This window comes from Palaemon carinicauda, chromosome 2 (genome assembly GCF_036898095.1).
Source record: "Palaemon carinicauda isolate YSFRI2023 chromosome 2, ASM3689809v2, whole genome shotgun sequence".
In the NCBI taxonomy this organism is placed as follows: Eukaryota; Metazoa; Arthropoda; class Malacostraca; order Decapoda; family Palaemonidae; genus Palaemon; species Palaemon carinicauda.
Window position 1 is genome coordinate 44,817,080 of NC_090726.1, and position 19,395 is coordinate 44,836,474.

At 45.1% G+C, this 19,395-nt stretch overlaps 1 protein-coding gene across 1 annotated transcript in view; it reads left to right on the forward strand.

Annotated features, from left to right (window-relative positions):
* LOC137624501 (alkyldihydroxyacetonephosphate synthase, peroxisomal-like) overlaps window positions 1-19,395 on the forward strand; it is a 61,676-nt gene that overhangs the window by 10,281 nt on the left and 32,000 nt on the right. Inside the window, exons 3-5 of the mRNA XM_068355315.1 lie at window positions 3,921-4,057; window positions 12,931-13,080; window positions 13,323-13,474. Coding sequence (XP_068211416.1) covers window positions 3,921-4,057; window positions 12,931-13,080; window positions 13,323-13,474 — 439 coding nt within the window. The remainder of the gene's footprint in view (window positions 1-3,920; window positions 4,058-12,930; window positions 13,081-13,322; window positions 13,475-19,395) is intronic.

The window sequence follows — 19,395 nt, forward strand, 5'->3', positions numbered from 1 at the left end:
CTCTTTGCCGTTTTCTTCGGTTCACTTACATCCTCTTCATCGCGAGTTCGCTTCGCAGTTTTTTTAAAGAAAGCATCGATAGATAATTGCTTCGTACGGCTTTTCAGAATGTTTCGAAAGTGCGTTAGGCAAACATCATCGAATTGAGAAACTACACGACAAACCTGCAATTTCTTTGGATGGTATTTGTCGATGAAGTCGACCACGTCTTGATATTTTCCTTACACCTCTTTTATTTGCGCTGAACCTAACACATGTTCTACCTCCTCGCTCTCTTCCTCGTCATCACTCATGTGCTCCGACATAGCATGGAGTTCCTTGAGCTCATCCGTCGTCAGTTCGTCGTGATGTTCGGCGACGAGTTCCGTAACGTCATCTGCGTTGACCTCCAGACCCATGGACTTGCCAAGGGAGACTATTTCCTCTACGGCTTCCGCTGCACCGACCACGGGATCAGGTTCGGGGTCAAAACCCTCGAAATCTCGGGGAGAAACTGCATCAGGCCACAGCTTCTTCCATGCAGAATTGAGGGTCCGTCGAGTTAATCCCACCCAAGCCTGATCAATGATCTTTAAGCAGTGCACGATATTGAAGTGGCCCCTCCAAAATTCACGCAAAGTTAAGTTGGTGCTTTGCGTGACATTAAAGCACTGCTTGAATAAGTGCTTGGTGTACAGCTTCTTAAAATTAGAGATGACTTGCTGGTCCATGGGCTGGAGGATAGAGGTGGTATTTGGTGGAAGATACAGCACCTTTATGAACTTGAATTCATCGAAGATATCATCTTCAAGTCCGGGGGGGTGAGCGAGTGCATTGTCAAGGCATAGCAGGCACTTTAAAGGCAATTTCTGCTCATTAAGATACTTCTTCACAGAAGGACCGAAAACTTGGTTTACCCATTGCACAAAGAATTGCCTAGTGACCCAGGCCTTCGAGTTGGATCGCCAGAAAACATGAAGCTGATCCTTATCGACGTTGTGTGCTTTAAAGGCCCTAGGGTTCTCCGAATGGTAAACAAGCAAGGGCTTGACTTTAAAGTCCCCGCTAGCGTTGGCACATAGAGCAAGAGTCAACCGATCCTTCATTGGCTTATGCCCAGGCAATTTCTTCTCTTCAGCAGTGATGTAGGTTCGACTCGGCATCTTCTTCCAAAACAGCCCGGTTTCATCACAATTGAACACCTGCTGCTCTACGTAGCCTTCTTCCTTTACGATATTTTAGAATTTCTTAACAAAGTCAGTTGCAGCCTTTGTGTCCGCACTAGCAGCCTCTCCGTGGCGAACAACTGAATGAATCCCGGACCGTTTCTTAAATTTCTCGAACCAGCCACGAGATGCCTTGAAATCATCTGAGGAAGGCTCGGTTGAACTCTCCCCAGCATCACCCCCAGAGCTCTCCTCCTTCAAGTCCGTAAAGATGGCGTGCGCCTTCTCGCAGATAACGGTTTCGGTGATGGTGTCGCCAACGATCTCTCTATCCTTAATCCACACTAGTAGAAGTCGTTCCATCTCTTCTATGATAGGGGTACGGCGTTTGGAAATTATAGTGATCCCCTTAGAAGGTTTCACTGCTTTAATAGCTTCCTTCTGTTTAAGGATTGTTGAGATCGTCGACATATTACGGCCATACTGTTTAGCAAGTTCACTCACGCGGATGCCACGCTCATGTTTTTCAATAATTTCCTGCTTAATTTCTATAGAAAGCATTTCCTTCTTCCTTTTCTCACCACTACCACTGGCAAAACTAAGCCTTTTTGGACCCATGATTTACGTAAATTATCGTTAATGGATGCACGTAAAAAATCACGATTAATTCACAGTTAATATCAGAACGCAAAGAGCACAACCGCAAGAAGCCGACGAGAACAGAGGACTGACCCAAGCCGCGCTAATTGAGCGTCCCTCCGAGGTCGATGTGCTGCCTTCTATCGGCGGAAATAAAAAACACTTCAGGCGCTATGAGCACTGACTACGCGTACGAGTATTGTTTACTTCGGGTGTCGAAAAAAACATTCGGGTGTAGAGTCGGAACGTGTTCGAATTGTACTTCGCGTGTCGAAAAATTCGGATACAACCGGTACGACGAAAATTGCTACTTCGTGTGTCGAAATAAAATTCGGGTGTAGAGTCAAAAATTTGCTCGAATTTTACTTCGGATGTTGGAAAATTCGGATGTAGATACGTTCGTGTGTAGAGGTTCCACTGTACCAGTCGAAGTGGGAAGTCTTTTGAGACTGGTGCAAGTCAGCATCTGTGTCCTCGTCCAGTACCTCTGTAGCCCAAATCGCAGATTTTCTTTTACATCTGAGAAAGGTTTGCTCCCTTTCAGCTCCCACGATTAAGGGCTACAGGAGCATGTTGGCTTCGGTCTTTCGACATAGAGGCTTAGATCTTTCCAACAATAAAGATCTCCTTAAGTCTTTCGAGACCTCTAAGGAACGTCGTTTGGCAACTCCTGGATGGAACTTAGACGTGGTCATAAGGTTCCTCATGTCAGACAGGTTTGAGCCATTACATTCAGCCTCCCTGAAGGATCTCACCCTCAAGACACTTTTCCTAGTGTGCTTGGCTTCGGCTAAAAGGGTCAGTGAACTTCATGCCTTCAGTAAGAACATCGGTTTTTTCTACAGAAAAAGCCACTTGTTCACTTCAACTTGGTTTCCTGGCCAAAAAATGAACTGCCTTCTCGTCCTTGGCCTAAATCTTTTGATATTCCTTGCTTATCAGAGATCGTAGGCAACGAACTGGAAAGAGTATTATGTCCTATTAGAGCTCTTAAGTTCTATTTAGCTCGTACTAAGTCATTACGAGGTAAATCTGAGGCATTATGGTGCTCAGTTAAGAAACCATCATTGCCTATGTCAAAGAATGCTTTGTCATATTTTATCAGATTTTTTGATACGAGAAGCTCATTCTCACTTGAATGAGAAAGACCGATGTTTGCTTAAGGTTAAGATGCACGAAGTTAGAGCTATAGCAACCTCCGTGGCCTTCAAGCAAAATAAATCTCTGCAAAGTATTATGGACGCGACTTTTTGGAGAAGCAAGTCAGTGTTCGCGTCATTTTACTTAAAAGATGTCCAGACTCTTTACGAGGACTGCTACACACTGGGTCCATTCGTTGCAGCGAGTGCAGTAGTGGGTGAGGGTTCTACCACTACATTACCCTAATTCCAATATCCTTTTTAATCTGTCTCCTGAAATGTTTTTTTAATATTGTTTTTTGAGAAAATTCAGGCATTTTCCAAGAGGATGAGTCCAACCTGACCGCTCTGTTAGTGCAATTTTAAAAACATATACAGCAAAATGTGCTGGGATAAAAATAACCCCCTGGGGGTTAAGGGTTGGAAATTTCCAAATAGCCTGGGGGTAAAAGGGATAACAACATCAAGTCAACCTGAAATAAAGATTATTAGAAATAAGAAAGTGAACACTTAACATATGGTGAAGCTGGATAGTATTGTTCCTTTTGATTAAGCAAGAACTTGTCGTTTACGATAACCTGTTTTACGGACAACCATCCATTATGAAAGGCGAACCTTCCTTCCAGCAATTATTCATCTACATAAGAAGCTTAGAAAACTTGCTCAATAGTGAACATGCAGAAATAAAGAAATACATTATGGGGATGAATTGGATAGAATTATTCAGTGATTTGAATATCAAAACAGTATGTGTGAATGCTACGGTTTATCATTGTGAGTAGTGGACATCTTCACATTAAGACAGTTGTCTGCAGAGACTTTATGATCCATATGCTCATTGTAATGACTGGGTTGATTGAATACCATTTTCTTTTTGTATTTATATTGAGCAGGAACTGTAATGTTCAGAGATTTTTTTGTCTCTTAATTTGAGCAGTAAATGTGTTTGTTGTGAAACAAGTAAAGGTACTCACATAAAATCTTTATCGTTCCCAAGGTACAAAATTGGCAGTATGGTCCTTCCTCATTTCTCATCGTGGGTACGAGATACCTTAGGGGTTGATTTTGATGACTGCACCCCACCTCAGCCACTCCCCCAGCCACAAGATTACCCGAAGCCCATCATTGCAGATGGTAAGTTTGTTGAAGTGCATATATATGTAATGAAACAATGCATTAATTAGACTGTTTTTTATGTTTATGGGAGAAATTGCAAAATTTGTATTATATGAAGAAGACTTTATTTTAGAACACAGAAGAGAAGAAACTGGATGTGGCAGAGATGAGAATGTTGAGATGGATGTGTGGGGTGACAAGGAAAGTGCGACCGGAAAATAGGGGTTAAGTTGAAAGGTAAAGTACACAGGATAGTTGTGAGACCGGCAATGATGTATGGAGGGGAGACGTGGGCAATAAAGAAGACAGAAGAGAAGATGGATGTGGCAGAGATGAGAATGTTGAGATAGATGTGTGGGGTGACAAGAAGAGATAAGATACAGAATGAAGTAATTAGGGGTACCACAGGAGTTAGAAAACTATCAGATAAGACCCAAGAAAGTAGACTGAGGTGGTATGGTCATGTCATGAGAAGAGAGGAACAGTATATTGGGAGGAGGGTGATGGAAATGGAGGTACAGGGATCGAGAAGGAGAGGGAGACCAAAGCGAGGGTGGGTGGACTGTTTCAAGGATGACCTTCGATCAAAGGATATTAACTGGTGATGAAGTGTGGGACAGAGGTAGATGGAGAAAGCTGGCCAGAAACATCGACCCCACATAAAAGTGGGAAAAAGAGGCAGACTAAGAAGAAGAAGACTATTTTGCCTCGTTTTGTGATTTAAATCATTTCATAAGTAGGGATGTTTTTTCTCTAACAGCAGATAAGTTCATAGCTACTATTCTCAGGATTTTATATTTTTATGAACATAATAGATAATGAACATCCATGGATGGTTATTTTGAGTAAAAGTATAGTTTCAGATATTTCATGAAAGAGTTGCATTGCATAAGGACATCCTAGTTTGAATTTGTGTGAAAACTTTATCGTTTTTGTAATAGAAAATAGGTTTTAGTCATCCAAACTCTTTCGATATGTAGTGCGATATCTTATATCTATGGATGAGGATTTCCAAGTCACGCCAACTTGCCCCATACAAGAATAAAAAGCCTCCACTTGAAGTGGGTTTGTAAGAATATTTTTACCTCTGCCAACAAAGTTGGAAGGAGGTTATGTTTTCTCTCCTGTTTGTGTGTTTGTTTGTGAACAGCTTCCTGGCCACAATTTTAATTGTAGGGTAAAGAAACTTGCAGGGATTAACTGTTATATAAAAATCAAGAAATTATTAAATTTTGGAAGGTCAAGTTCACGGTCAAGCAAAATATCCAATTCACACGATCAGCCGCAAGTTTGGACATTGTTGTCACATAGACTTCAAACTTGGTTCATATTTAAGTGTATGAAAATCCATGCCAATTAATACATGTTTAGATCAAAGGTTAAGGTCAAGAACTAAGCTGTCGGGGCGGAGGTCTGCGCTCTACTGAGTGCTCCTCTAGTTTATGATGTGTGCTTCATAAAACTGCTTTAATCACATATTGCCAGAATAGCTATTTAGGAGGGAGGAAAAAGGGAACTAAAAGTGACAGCAGAGCAGGTATTGTACTTGGAATGTCAGTAATCTAACTGGAAGATTGAGGAAGATAGTGGATGTGATGGAGAGGAGGAAGATAAATATGCTATGTGTGCAGGAGACGAGATGGAAAGGAAGTGGAACTAGAGAGATAGGAGATGGGTGTAAGTTCCATTACAGCAGGTCACAAGAGGGAAGAAACAGATAATGTTTATTGAATTTGTAGTTATTGTGGAGTTTTAAATGCTGATGAGTCAGTCATTGTTATTATTATTACTAGCTAAGCTACGGCTCGTTAGAAAAGCAGGATGCTAAAAGCTTAAGGACTTCAACAAGGAAAAATAGCCCTGTGAGGAAAGAAAACGAGGAAATAAACTACAAGAGAAGTAATGAATAATTGAAATGAAATATCTTAAACAGTAACAACATTGAAATATACAGTAACAACATTGAAATATATCTTCTGTATATAAACCATAAAAACTTAAGAAAAAGAAGAGGAAAAGAAATAAGATAGAATAGTGTGCCCGAGTGTATCCTCAAGCAAGAGAACTTTACCCCAACACAGTATTTGCATTTATGATTTTTCAATATTAAACTTACCCGATAATCATGTAGCTGTCAACTCCGTTGCCCGACAGAATTCTATGGAGGGATACGCCAGCTATCACAATACTAGAAGGGGGTGTATTTACCAGCGCCACCTGTGGCCAGGTACTCAAGTACTTCTTGTTGACACCTCCTCAATTATTCCTCTGTCGTGCTTCCGGCAAGACGTTCTGGGATACGCTTATGTTCTTGGAGTATTTTCACGACTTTGGTGAAGTATTTCTCTTTGATTTCGGCTGTCGCTTTACTGGAAACTTCTATATTAGCTTAGTTAGCTTTTGGAATTAATTTGATTAATTATGGTGACGAGAGAGTATGAACTCTCGTTCACCTTTCAATGGCCGACCCTTCCCTTAGACGGAAGTGTTGGTGTCTAAGAGAGTATAGACTCTCTTTCTTAATTTTGCTTAACAAAAGTTATAGATTTATTTTATATCTCTCCGCCTCTTATAGGCCTCTTCGATTAACTTCCTTTTATTATAAACTCATTAAAATTAATTTTTATATTTGTTTATATTCGACCTTCTTAATAGTAGGCGGTCTTTTACCGAAGTTAATAAACTTTGAGCCCGTCATTTCGGTTTTTCCTGTTAACATATTATGCTATTTCCGCCACAGAGTTTGAAAGATTTTCTTTGACAGTCTCGTACTGTTTTCAAAGTTGAACTAACGTTTTGTTTTGTCTCTGCAGTTGTTGACGTTCAGAACGTTCAACTTGCACTCTATCGTTACGATAGAGAAAGAATGTTCACGGTTTCACGTTGCAGTAAGAGTAACCGTGTCTAGCGTTTTGTTCATTCTTTCTTAACTTAATGGTTTTGATCCTAATAAAGGAACTTTTCAGTTTTTTCCTTTAACAATAATATGTTTTAACGATATATATGATTGGGCTCTTCTCTCAGGTTCTAAGTCTAGAGAGAGAGAGAGAGAGAGAGAGAGATAGAGACGGAGGGAGAAAGAGGATAAACGTTTCATTCAAGCCTGCCAGGCGTACGAGTAACGTCGTTATCGTTTTTGCTCTTCTCCCTAGTCTCTTTAGGGGAAGAAACTAAACGTTTCTAGAGTGATCTAGTGTTTAGTCTCTTTCCAACCACTGAATTATCTTTCATTAGATTTTTCTGTTACATTGTAATTCTGTTTTCGCAATTACTAACTTTGAGAAAGGATAGAATTGCGTATTTCAGGTACAAACCACTTAAAGTTTCGAGTTCAGTGAAATAAGTGCAAACAGAAATCAAAGTGATAAGTGATTAGTGCGTGAGGGTACTTTTGTGCGCGCCAGTCGTCCTCCCAGTCCGGGACCTCTTGCAAGCTCCCAAGCCCAGGGGAGAAGCAATGTCGAAGGGCATAAGGGTTCAGCAGGCCTTGATCGGCGCACAGAAGTATTCTCGGTGGTTGTGGGCGTGTCTTACCGAGACCGTCACTCCCACCCGCAGACGATTGAGCCCTTATTTTGCTCGTCTGCAGAAGAGATTAGGGGAGAAAATAAAGGCAGAGTAACGCTGGTCTCAGGTCTCAAGACCTCTTAAACGTTAAGTCCAGACCTATGCCAGACGTACGAAGTTAAAGTTCACAACCCGAATGCAGTCATTGGGTTAGCTCTGACTCTCCTCAGTCATCAGTTGATTACACTCCGCCTAAGAGGAGTAAGGTTCTGCCACAACAGATCTCTGCTGTTAAGGCTTTACCTCAGCAGAACTTAGTGTCTGCCGACCCCAAGTTAACTCTACTGCAGTCCATACAGTCACAACTTTCGGTCTTGATGCGTGAGTGTCGGGCTGAGAGTGTTGCGCCTCCGCCTCCGCCTACACTCCCCCCCGCCTATGATCGCTCCGCCTGATCACAGTACCACCTGCCAGGCGTACGATGTTGTGAACTCTACTACAGTCCATGCAAGCACAGCTTTCGGACTTGATGCGTGAGTGTCGGGCTGAGAGTGTTGCTCCTCCGCCTCCGCCTACACTCCCTCCACCTACACTCGCTCCGCCTGTTCGCAGTACCATCTGCCAGGCGTACGATGTTGTGGACTCTACTACAGTCCATGCAAGCACAGCTTTCGGACTTGATGCGTGAGTGTCGGGCTGAGAGTGTTGCTCCTCCGCCTCCGCCTACACTCGCTCCGCCTGATCGCAGTACCACCTGCCAGCAGTTCCACCTGCCAGGCGTACGATGTTGAGCCACGTGCTGAGTTTGCTGTTCCCTGTGGTGTTCAGCCTCCGCCTTCCTTAAGGCAACCTTTACATTGGGATCAGGAGGATTATACCTCTCTTCCTCCGCCTCCACTTGCTGCTCCACCAGTGATGCAACACTCGGTTGAGGTACAACAACCTCTCCCGTCCATGAGTCAGTCTCCTCAGCTCTCGCTGCAGCGAGCTCAACCCTCCACAAGGCAAGCACCACAACACCTTAGCCTTGCGCCTCAGGAGCCTCAGCTTGCGAGACATTTACCTTGTTCTGCGCAGCCTCTTCCTCATCGCGCTCCGCTCACTCCACAGGAACTGGAACTTGCTACTCCGCTTCCGCCAACCGCTCAGCAAGCGCAACCCTTGGGTTCAACCACTCATGCTAGGAGTCAGCCTCCTCCACCCATGCGCCTTCCTTCTGCTTGTCTTTTATTCAGCCTTTGCAGACTGAGCCTCAGGTGTTCCCTCATCGGAGTCTTGAAGAGGAAACCACAACTATTGTTGTTCCAGCTCGTTATGACTCTGCTGTTCAGCATACCTTACCTCCATTTTCATACCATGGTTTAAACCCCATGCAAGCATGCATAAAGCACTCTAGCACTGGTCATGGAATTTCTGAGAAATGTTAAACGCCATGCACACGCTCTGCTTTCCTTACAGCAGGCTCTGCTTACAGCAGGCTCTGCTTACTACATGCTCAGCATACAGCATGCTCTGCATTCAGCATGCTCTGCATACAACATGCTCTGCATACAGCATGCTCTGCATTCAGCATGCTCTGCATACAACATGCTCTACATTCAGCATGCTCTGCATACAGCATACTCTGCATACATCATGCTCTGCATACCTTACCGCATGCTTCTCAACACATCTTGGGTTGTTGCCAACTCACTAGACTGTCAAGCAGTTTCATAACGTTGCCTTCTAGTCTGCTGCTTTTGCACCAGTGAACCCTCACTCAGAGAACTTAGCTTTTCTAGGATAAGGTCCCTGTAGATGAGAAAGTTCTTTTCTCCCTCCTTCTGATATTCCCTTGAGGACTCTGTCATTTGGAGGGAGCCTTTAGCTGCATAACCTCTTATGGACTTTTATTTAAGCATAACATGCTTACAGGGAAGGTAATGGTTCCACTTCAGCCGCTAATCCCGTCTGTTACCACACCTGCTCCCATAGACCTTGAGCTGTGTTGCATGACATGCAGTCCAAGCTTAGTCCTTGTTAGAGGATTTTTTGTTTACGGAGTCAATGTGTCACGGGGAAGACGTTCAACAACCAACAGAAGGGACTTGTTGTGACGCAGTGCGGCAACCTCAGCAACCCGTTAAGGAGTTGTCTGTACGACCCAGACAGTCTAGACAGATTCGGGTTGTCACTGTACTTCCTCGCTTGCCCATGATTGACAGTTTTCAGACTGTGCAGCAGTATCATGATCTTGTGTCCGGCTCCGTCAGACGACTGGCTTTTAAGAGCTCCCACAAGTCGTCGCTGTCTGGAGATTTTCAAATGGACTATGGATCTGACCAAGGAACTGGGCCTCCTGGTCAATTTTGAGGAGTCTCAGCTCGTTCCATCCCAGACCATTGTCTCCTTGGGTATGGATCTTCAGAGTCGAGCTTTTCGGACTTGTCCGTCGGCCCCAAGGATCTTCCAAGCCCTAGAATGCATCCAGAGCATGCTGAGAAGGAACCGATGCTTAGTCAGGCAGTGGATGAGTCTAACAGGGACACTTTCATCGCTGGCCCTGTTCATCGAGTTAGGGAGACTCCACCTCCGCCCCCTTCAGTATCATCTAGCTGCTCACTGGATAAAGGACATAACGCTAGAGACGGGCTTAGTTCCTGTTTCCGAAGAGATGAGGTCTACTCTAACGTGGTGGAAGAACAGCATTCTTCTCAAGGAAGGTCTACCATTGGCTGTTCAGACCCCCGACCACCGTCTCTTCTCGGACGCATCGGATACGGGCTGGGGTGCGACACTGGACGGACAGGAATGCTCAGGAACATGGAATCAGGAGCAAAGGACACTTCACATCTATTGCAAGGAGTTGTTGGCAGTTCATCTGGCCTTGATAAACTTCAAGTCCCTCCAGCTTAACAAGGTGGTGGAGGTGAACTCCGACTACACCACAGCCTTGGCTTACATCTCCAAGCAGGGAGGGACTCATTCGAGGAAGTTGTTCGAGATCGCAAGGGACCTCCTCATTTGGTCAAAAGATCGAAAGCTCACGCTGGTAACGAGGCTCATTCAGGGCGATATGAATGTCATGGCAGATCGCCTCAGCCGGAAGGGTCAGGTCTTCCCCACAGAGTGGACCCTTCACAAGAATGTTTGCAGCAGACTTTGGGCCCTGTGGGGTCAGCCAACCATAGATCTATTCGCTACCTCGATGACCAAGAGGCTCCTCTTGTATTGTTCTCCGATTCCAGACCCAGCAGCAGTTCGCGTGGATGCCTTTCTGCTGGATTGGTCCCATCTCGACCTGTATGCATTCCTGCCGTTCAAGATTGTCAACAGGGTACTTCAGAAGTTCGCCTCTCACAAAGGGACACGGCTGACGTTGGTTGCTCCCCTCTGGCCCGCGAGAGAATGGTTCACCGAGGTACTGCAATGGCTGGTCGAAGTTCCCAGGACTCTTCCTCCTAGAGTGGACCTTCTGCGTCAACCTCACGTAAAGAAGGTACACCCAAACCTCCACGCTCTTCGTCTGACTGCCTTCAGACTATCGAAAGACTCTCAAGAGCTAGAGGCTTTTCGAAGGAGGCAGCCAGAGCGATTGCCAGAGCAAGGACGACATCCACTCTCAGAGTCTATCAGTCTTAATGGGAAGTCTTCCGAAGCTGGTGCAAGGCCAATGCAGTTTCCTCAACCAGTACCACTGTAACCCAGATTGCTGACTTCCTGTTACATCTAAGGAACGTAAGATCCCTATCAGCTCCTACGATCAAGGGTTACAGAAGTATGTTGGCAGCGGTTTTCCGCCACAGAGGCTTGGATCTTTCCTCCAACAAAGATCTACAGGACCTCCTTAGGTCTTTTGAGACCTCAAAGGAACGTCGGTTGTCCACTCCAGGCTGGAATCTAGACGTGGTCCTAAGGTTCCTAATGTCATCAGGATTTGAACCGCTCCAATCAGCCTCTTTTAAGGACCTCACATTAAAAACTCTTTTCCTCGTGTGCTTAGCAACAGGTAAAAGAGTAAGTGAGATCCACGCCTTCAGCAGGAACATAGGTTTCACATCTGAAACGGCTACATGTTCCTTGCAGCTCGGTTTTTTGGCTAAAAACGAGCTTCCTTCCCGTCCTTGGCCTAAGTCGTTCGAGATCCCAAGCCTGTCCAACATGGTGGGGAACGAACTGGAGAGAGTACTTTGCCCAGTTAGAGCTCTTAAGTACTATCTAAGAAGGTCAAAACCATTACGAGGACAATCAGAAGCCTTATGGTGTGCTATCAAGAAGCCTTCTCTACCAATGTCTAAGAACTCAGTTTCTTACTATATCAGGCTTCTGATTAGAGAAGCAAATTCTCATCTGAAGGAAGAAGACCTTGCTTTGCTGAAGGTAAGGACACATGAAGTGAGAGCTGTGGCTACTTCAGTGGCCTTCAAACAGAACCGTTCTCTGCAGAGTGTTATGGATGCAACCTATTGGAGAAGCAAGTCAGTGTTCGCATCATTCTATCTCAAAGATGTCCAGTCTCTTTACGAGTACTGCTACACCCTGGGTCCATTCGTAGCAACGAATGCAGTAGTAGGCGAGGGCTCAGCCACTACATTCCCATAATCCCATAACTTTTTAACCTTTCTCTTGAATACTTTTTATGGGTTGTACGGTCGGCTAAGAAGCCTTCCACATCCTTGTTGATTTGGCGGGTGGTCAATTCTTTCTTGAGAAGCGCCAAGGTTAAAGGTTGTGATGAGGTCCTTTAGTATGGGTTGCAGCCCTGTATACTTTAGCACCTTTGAGTTGATTCAGCCTCCCAAGAGGAACGCTGCGCTCAGTAAGGAAGACGATCTTATTAAAGGCAGAGTAACGGTTCAAGTCGACTTCCTTACCAGGTACTTATTATTTCATTGTTATTGTGGATAACTGATTATATGAAATACGGGATACTTAGCTATCCTTTAGTCTTGTACACTGGTTTTTCACCCACCCCCCTGGGTGTGAATCAGCTACATGATTATCGGGTAAGTTTAATATTGAAAAATGTTATTTTTATTAATAAAATAAATTTTTGAATATACTTACCCGATAATCATGATTTAATCGACCCTCCCTTCCTCCCCATAGAGAACCAGTGGACCGAGGAATAATTGAGGAGGTGTCAACAAGAAGTACTTGAGTACCTGGCCACAGGTGGCGCTGGTAAATACACCCCCTTCTAGTATTGTGATAGCTGGCGTATCCCTCCATAGAATTCTGTCGGGCAACGGAGTTGACAGCTACATGATTATCGGGTAAGTATATTCAAAAATTTATTTTATTAATAAAAATAACATATTTATATTTCGGTATGTAGTTAAAGTACTTCTTAATTTTTATATATCTTCCATATATCTAAATAGTACATAATTTATTTTGAACAGAGTTTTTGGAAGCAGTAAAAGATTTAGGCATTACACATTCCATGGATGGGGAAGACCGTCTCTTCAGAGCTCACGGTCATACGCTAGCCGAGATATTTGTTTTGCGCGAAGGAATGTTCCCAAGGATTCCTGATTTAGTCATTTGGCCAAGTAAGTTAAATAATTTTTCTCACCTAATTAAATGGAATGCTGTATTTTCTATATTGATGCTATATATTTAAGCAGTCTATTTTTCATTAGAGTCACTGCAAATGTAAAAAATTAATTCAATATCTGATGTTAGAATATCTTAGGCATGTTGATATAATTTTAGTTAGGCTGTGAAAATCTGAGTTAAAGGCTCTGTGAAACTCTGAATTTAATGTCTTTCTTTTTCTTTAATCTGCCCTCAGCCAATCATGGAGAGGTTGAAAAGATCGTAGAATTAGCATGCCGACTTCAGGTTGTTTTGATACCTTTTGGAGGAGGTACAAGTGTGTCTGGTGCTCTTATTTGTCCTGAGGAAGAAAGTCGGATGATAGTTTCCCTTGATACATCACAGATGGTAGGAACTCTGTTGTGTTTTTCTGTAGTTTTTATATTTTAATGTTTTTATATGGCCTATTTATTAAGTATTTTGGCAATTAAATTTCATATTGGACATGGATGTACCTTTATGATAAAGGTCTTTTTCCTGTAAAAATTTTTTGGTTGTGTCACTCCTTGAGTATCGAAGATTTATTTTGAAGTTCTGACATTTTTAGCTTGCCAATATGATAACTGTATGATATTATTATTATTACTAGCTAAGCTACTACCCTAGTTGGAAAGGCAAGATGCTATAAGCCCAAGGGCTCCAACAGGGAAAAATAGATACTAATAAAGTTTTGCTCCACAATAAACCCTATATTTATGATATTGCCCAAGTGTATGGTCAAAGAAATGTGTGATTTATTGCCCCAAAAAATGTAGAATAATTGCACATGTTCTTCAAGGATCCTTGAAGTCTTCAGCTGGCGTAAACCTCACTTTTTGTTAGTTCTTTGGTATTAAAAGCTCTGATTTTCAAGGCATGCCAATTTCTTTTACAGGCTTCAATTATTAATCCTGTAAACCTTGTACCAATTTCATCATCTTTTTGTGTATTTAGTGGTAGGATATTGGTGAGAATTCCTGTAGGTCCAAGGTGAAGATTTTCTGTTCTGTCTCTAGGATTTTCAATGCCATATCGCTACAATTCTTGAAGGTAGTTATTGAAGAGATGTTAATGAACTTAATTGGTTCTTAAAGGGTGGTGTTTTTGATTGACAAGCCTAAGGTTTTCCAATTGTTACAGTACTGTATTTAACTGATTTGTGCCAGTAAGTGCATACAAGTAATGAGTAATTTATCACTACAGTTATGCTGTATATCTTATTTTTAATGTGGCTGTAATTTATAGTCACATCTAACTTTTTGTTAGTATATTTTTTATTCTATTTAATTGCATATTTTGTATATAGTTTGCATTTTGTTTTCAAAAATTGTTTCATTTTTATGATACTATATTTGGATTTTGCAGTTAATCAGTCTTAGACTTACCCTTCTTAAATAATCATATCCTATCTCACAACCTACCCTAGAAGGGCAGTTCTTTCACTTACAGTCAGTCAATGATATGAGGATCATATTATGTCATACTGTACAGCCCATGCAATAGCTCTTGATGGTGGATGACCTTTGTTAATTGTTGAATTATGCTAAATTGGGAGAGTACAGTTTTGAAACTTTGGTTTTATCAAAAAGGAAATACTATTCTTCAAATACATCCCAAATATGTTACATTGCGACTGAAAAATTTCCAATTTTTGTTTGTTCTTTGTACTGAATTATGTATCGTAACTTATTTTGGGCTCAAGCCATGGCGTCCTGATGGAAGGTTCCTTTTTGGTAGCTTCCTTGGGTATATAACTACTAAGATATTCCCAGAGAATTTAACCACAGGTTATCACAGAATTCTAACTTCTGGAGCGAGTATCCTAAAGGTTTCCCTTTAAGACATCGTATATCAACAGGGGACGCATGTATTAACGCGCCACATAGCTATCTGCACCCCATACAGAGTTAACACTTCGATATGGAGGGACAGAGAATAGCTGGGGAGCTGTTCCACAGCTAATCCCGTCCGTGGCTACTTTTGGTACTCGAGACGTAAACAAACGGGCGCCACCGCTAGATGACGCCACGTCCGTCCTCATCCTTCCTTCTTTTTGTAGCTCGCCTTACTAGTCGGATTTTTCCCTGTGTGATCTTTATCGACTTGCATCTTAGCCATGTCTCTACCCTCGGCCTCGCCTTCTTCTGGAAAGTTGAGTACAAGGTTCCAGTATTGTTTATATAAGCTCTGACCGTAAAGTAACTTTTACTTTTCGAGATATTTGATGTTTTGTGGCAGAGCTGTGCCGCGACCGGACCGGCCATTTTATGGCGTCGCTGTTGTTTTTTCATGCCTTATTTAGATAGCCTCAACAGCGTTTTCCGGCCTCTTTAACTAATCGATACTATTAGTTATTTAGTCTTCATAGCTAGGAACTTTTATATCGTGTTTTGACGCTTTATTATCGGTCATCAACTGACCCCATACCAGTTGGCTAGTATAGCCCTAGGCCAGAGCGCCTATATCAGTGTTCATGCATGATATTTATCAGTGATCCTAGGTTTATTTATGAAGATAGTGGCATTATTTTACAATACTATTGACTGTGATGCAAGTGTTTTCGCCTTCAGGGACCATATAAGGGACAGGTTAGATAGTGTGTCTTTCTAACCTAACCTACAAGTAGGACCCCTATATGCTTCCTTCATCCCCTGCCTTAGGGCATCCCCTCTGTGTAGCCTTGCTCCCCCTACCACGTAAGGGGATCAAGCTCATACCAGAGTATTTTATCGCTTCTCTGTCCTCCCTAAGGGAATGATCCCCCCTTAGGTTTGCGTCCGAGAATGAGGAACGGCTAGTCCTTCCTCTATTGCTGGGGCTAGGTCTCCAACCTTCCCTGCAATAGCGATACGTCTTCCATCCTTCCTAGTTCAGGGTGTAACATCCCTGCTCTAGGTTAGTTCTGTACCTTGCTGAAACGATACCCATGCACCGTTTTCAGACAGGCTGCCTTACCTTAGGCTAGGGAGTGTCCTCCCTTCCTTGGTGGCCGCTCTGGTACAGAACCTCCTCCACAGAAGACCCTTCTCTTCTCCCCTCCCCACCTATCTCTTGTATGGCCTAGCCTATACTTAGGTTAGTCTATACCCATCTGTCCCCTGTCCTACAACTCCTCCTTGGGGTGGAGTGATAGGGCTACCTTGAGCTCCTGTGTGCAGTCCGCTCTGGTACATATACCCTTCATAGTGTCCTATGGGGTTAACCACTGGATGCAATCTGTCTACAGGGGTTCTCCCCCCTCTTGGGTGTTCCCTGCCCTCCCTTGGGCCCCCTTAGCTCCCGGTCCTCTGCGGCCCCTGCTTCTGGGTGATAGGGCTAGCCTCTATCATGGGTACACCCTCTCAGGTGGGATGCCTTGGGGTCCGTGGCCGGACCCCTACATCCCCCCCTTCTGTCTCTTTCACTATCCTGGTGCCGGTCCCTTGCCGCCTCTACTGTCGGTGATACCCACCTCCTACCTTGGTGACTTACCCCTTGCCCTCTGGGCCGTCAGTCCTTCGTGTGCCGGGGGACTGCCGCCTGCCGCCGGCGCCTAGCCGATGGCCTTCCCTCTTTCCTCATAGCTTCAGTCGTCCGTCCACCGGCCGGCCCCCGGAGTACCGGCATCCGCTGCCGGCAGTCCGGTTCTGCTATAACCATCCTTGTTCCCGTCACCAATCCGGCAACCTCCGGCTGCCGGAGCCGCCGCTGTGCTGGCGGCCGCCACCCTGGTATTACTCTTGACTTCTATATTGTCTTTCCTAATGCCAGAAACTCTGCTGGAGCGGCCTCTGGCGTGCCGGAGGTCTGCCGGAGCCTTCCGGAGGCGTCAAGGCGACTTGCACCCCCTTCTACTAGCTTTCATCTGATGTTGATAGCCCTACATCGCAACCAGATGGTTTGATTACATAATGGATAGGTATTGCCTTACCGTTCCATTAGTAACCATGCTGTCTTCTTGCATATCACAGATTTCCAGCATGCTACGTGTATCTTAGCACGGCCGGTTACCGGAAACCGGTTCCCTATGGGATCTTCTACGTTCCCAATCCTTGGGTCTGAGTGGCCTCAGTCCCAGTTCTATATCCTTGGCAATCCCCACTAGAATTCCCACTGCCTTCACGGCATGCTATGCTGAATTCTGCCCTGTGTCCTCGGTCACAACAAATTGCCTACGGATAAGGTTACGGTAACCGGCCGGGCGGGTTACACGGAGGATGTGTCTATCTCCTTCTTTTCCGCCCACTCTCTGAACGTCACAGTATTTCTACCACTGAATATTAGGTTAAAGATTAATCACTTAATACTTAACCTTAAAATAGAAGTCATCCTTATGACTCCCCCATACTCATGTCCTCTTTCTCTTACAGGAGGAGTACGTGAAGTGCGACCATGGCTTCTGAGGAGTGAAGCGCCCGCACTTTTATGGGCACACGGCGTGTAGGACTCACGCCCCTTGTGCAAACAAAAAAAGGTGATCTGAAGCTCTGGGACCCACTGAACTGTACGGTCTACCAGGAACGCCTGGTCGAGGCGTTCAATAACCCTCCCTCAGCGGAGGTTAGGGACGCTTCTCGAGAGAAGCTACGCAAATGGGTGCGTGGCTTCCAGAAGAACGCCACTGGACCGTACTTTGCCACCGAAGACTTGAGGGCCTTACTGTTCCCAAAGGCATCCCCAGACTCTGTGGTCCCCAAGGATCAGATCCCCACCGTCCAGATCACGGTGGAACCCGATGTTGTCATGGCTCAGTCCATGCACGAGTGTCGCGTGGATACCGACAACGCGGAATGTATGTCGGAAATGTCGGAGACAACGGAGAGGAACCTCATGGCCGAAGAATTGGACTATGAGTAGGACCAAGTGGAATACGCTGGGTCGGAGCAAGAGGTCGCTCCGCCTTCCACCACCACCCCAACTCCTACACCGACGGAAGTATCACTCCCGTCTACCTCCGCCACCCCGGACCCCATCCCAACCAGCGCCCAGGAGATCTTTTGGACGCTCGAAGCCATCATGGACAAGAAACTCCGTGAGACACGAATACATCAGGACCATGGGAAGTTCCAAGGCGCCGAAAAGGAATTCGGTTAAGGACCTCCCTGCATGCTCGCACGCCAACCCCTGGAGGTATGCCGAGCATATGCCGATCGCAACGGGCAGGATCTTCATCAGTGAGAAGTCGGCTCGGTTGTCCTGGAAGAAGTGGAATTCTTCCCAAGTTTTGAGGCTTACCCGGACTGTTACATCCGGCTTCGATCCGAACCTGCCTCTAAAGAAGAGACCGAACCTAAGGAGGTGATAGTGTTCGATCTCCCGAAGGCCCAGGCTATGATGGCCAACACCCTTAAAAGTAGGGGTTTTACCTGCTCAAAGCTTCCGGCGTTGAGCAAGAAGCACCCTACCTACGTCGCACCTGATGATGCGATCCTCCCCTTCATGGAAAAGGCCTTCGCAACAGTACACAGGGCAGTGGAAGAAGGGAAACCTTTCCCTGCACTGGAGGAATGCAGACCCTTCTCCCTGGTCACTCCCCCCGATGCTCGACACTGGAAGGATGTCCAACATACCTTCGTGGTGAGAAAAACTAGATCCTGACGTTGCTGGACGTCAGTTTAACGGAGACCTCCCGAAACTTAATGACCACCTCCTTCGTCGGGAACAAGATACGAAAGAAAGACTTGCCGCATCCATGTCCCTCCAGGTCCAGCTTGACGTCATGGCCGGTGACACTAGAGTCCCCGACCACTACATGGTGCTCGCCAAGACGCATCTGGCGACTGTAGTCAAGGACTTACACAGCTTCATGAAGGCTCGGAGAGCCTGTCGTGAATTCGTGTTCTCAAGTGCCACAGTGAGACACGAACCCCGGAGGCTGATTTCCTCCAACATCTGGGGTAAGCACCTCTTTCCCTCTGATCTGGTGAAAGAGATTACCGACAAGGCCGCCACGGAGAACAGGAACCTTCTTCACAAGTGGGGCATGTCGAAGAAAAGGAAATCCTCTCAGGACGACGGCCCTCAACCTAAGAGGAGATCCTCCAAGCCGAAACCCCAACAACGTCAACAGAGACGGCAGTTTCCGGGACCTGCTACTCCTCAAGTGGCTGCTCAGCCACAACAGACCTTTCAGCTGGTCACCCAACCGGTCTTGCCCCAATCACCGGTTTTCACCCCTGCCTTTGAGCAACAGATGACTACCTTTCGTCCCAAAGGTTGAGGCTCAAGCAGAGGTGCAGGCAAGAGACGCATCTCGCCGTCCCTCCAGAGGCAGAGGAGGAAAGGGAGCTAGCGGCCGAGGTGGTACACCC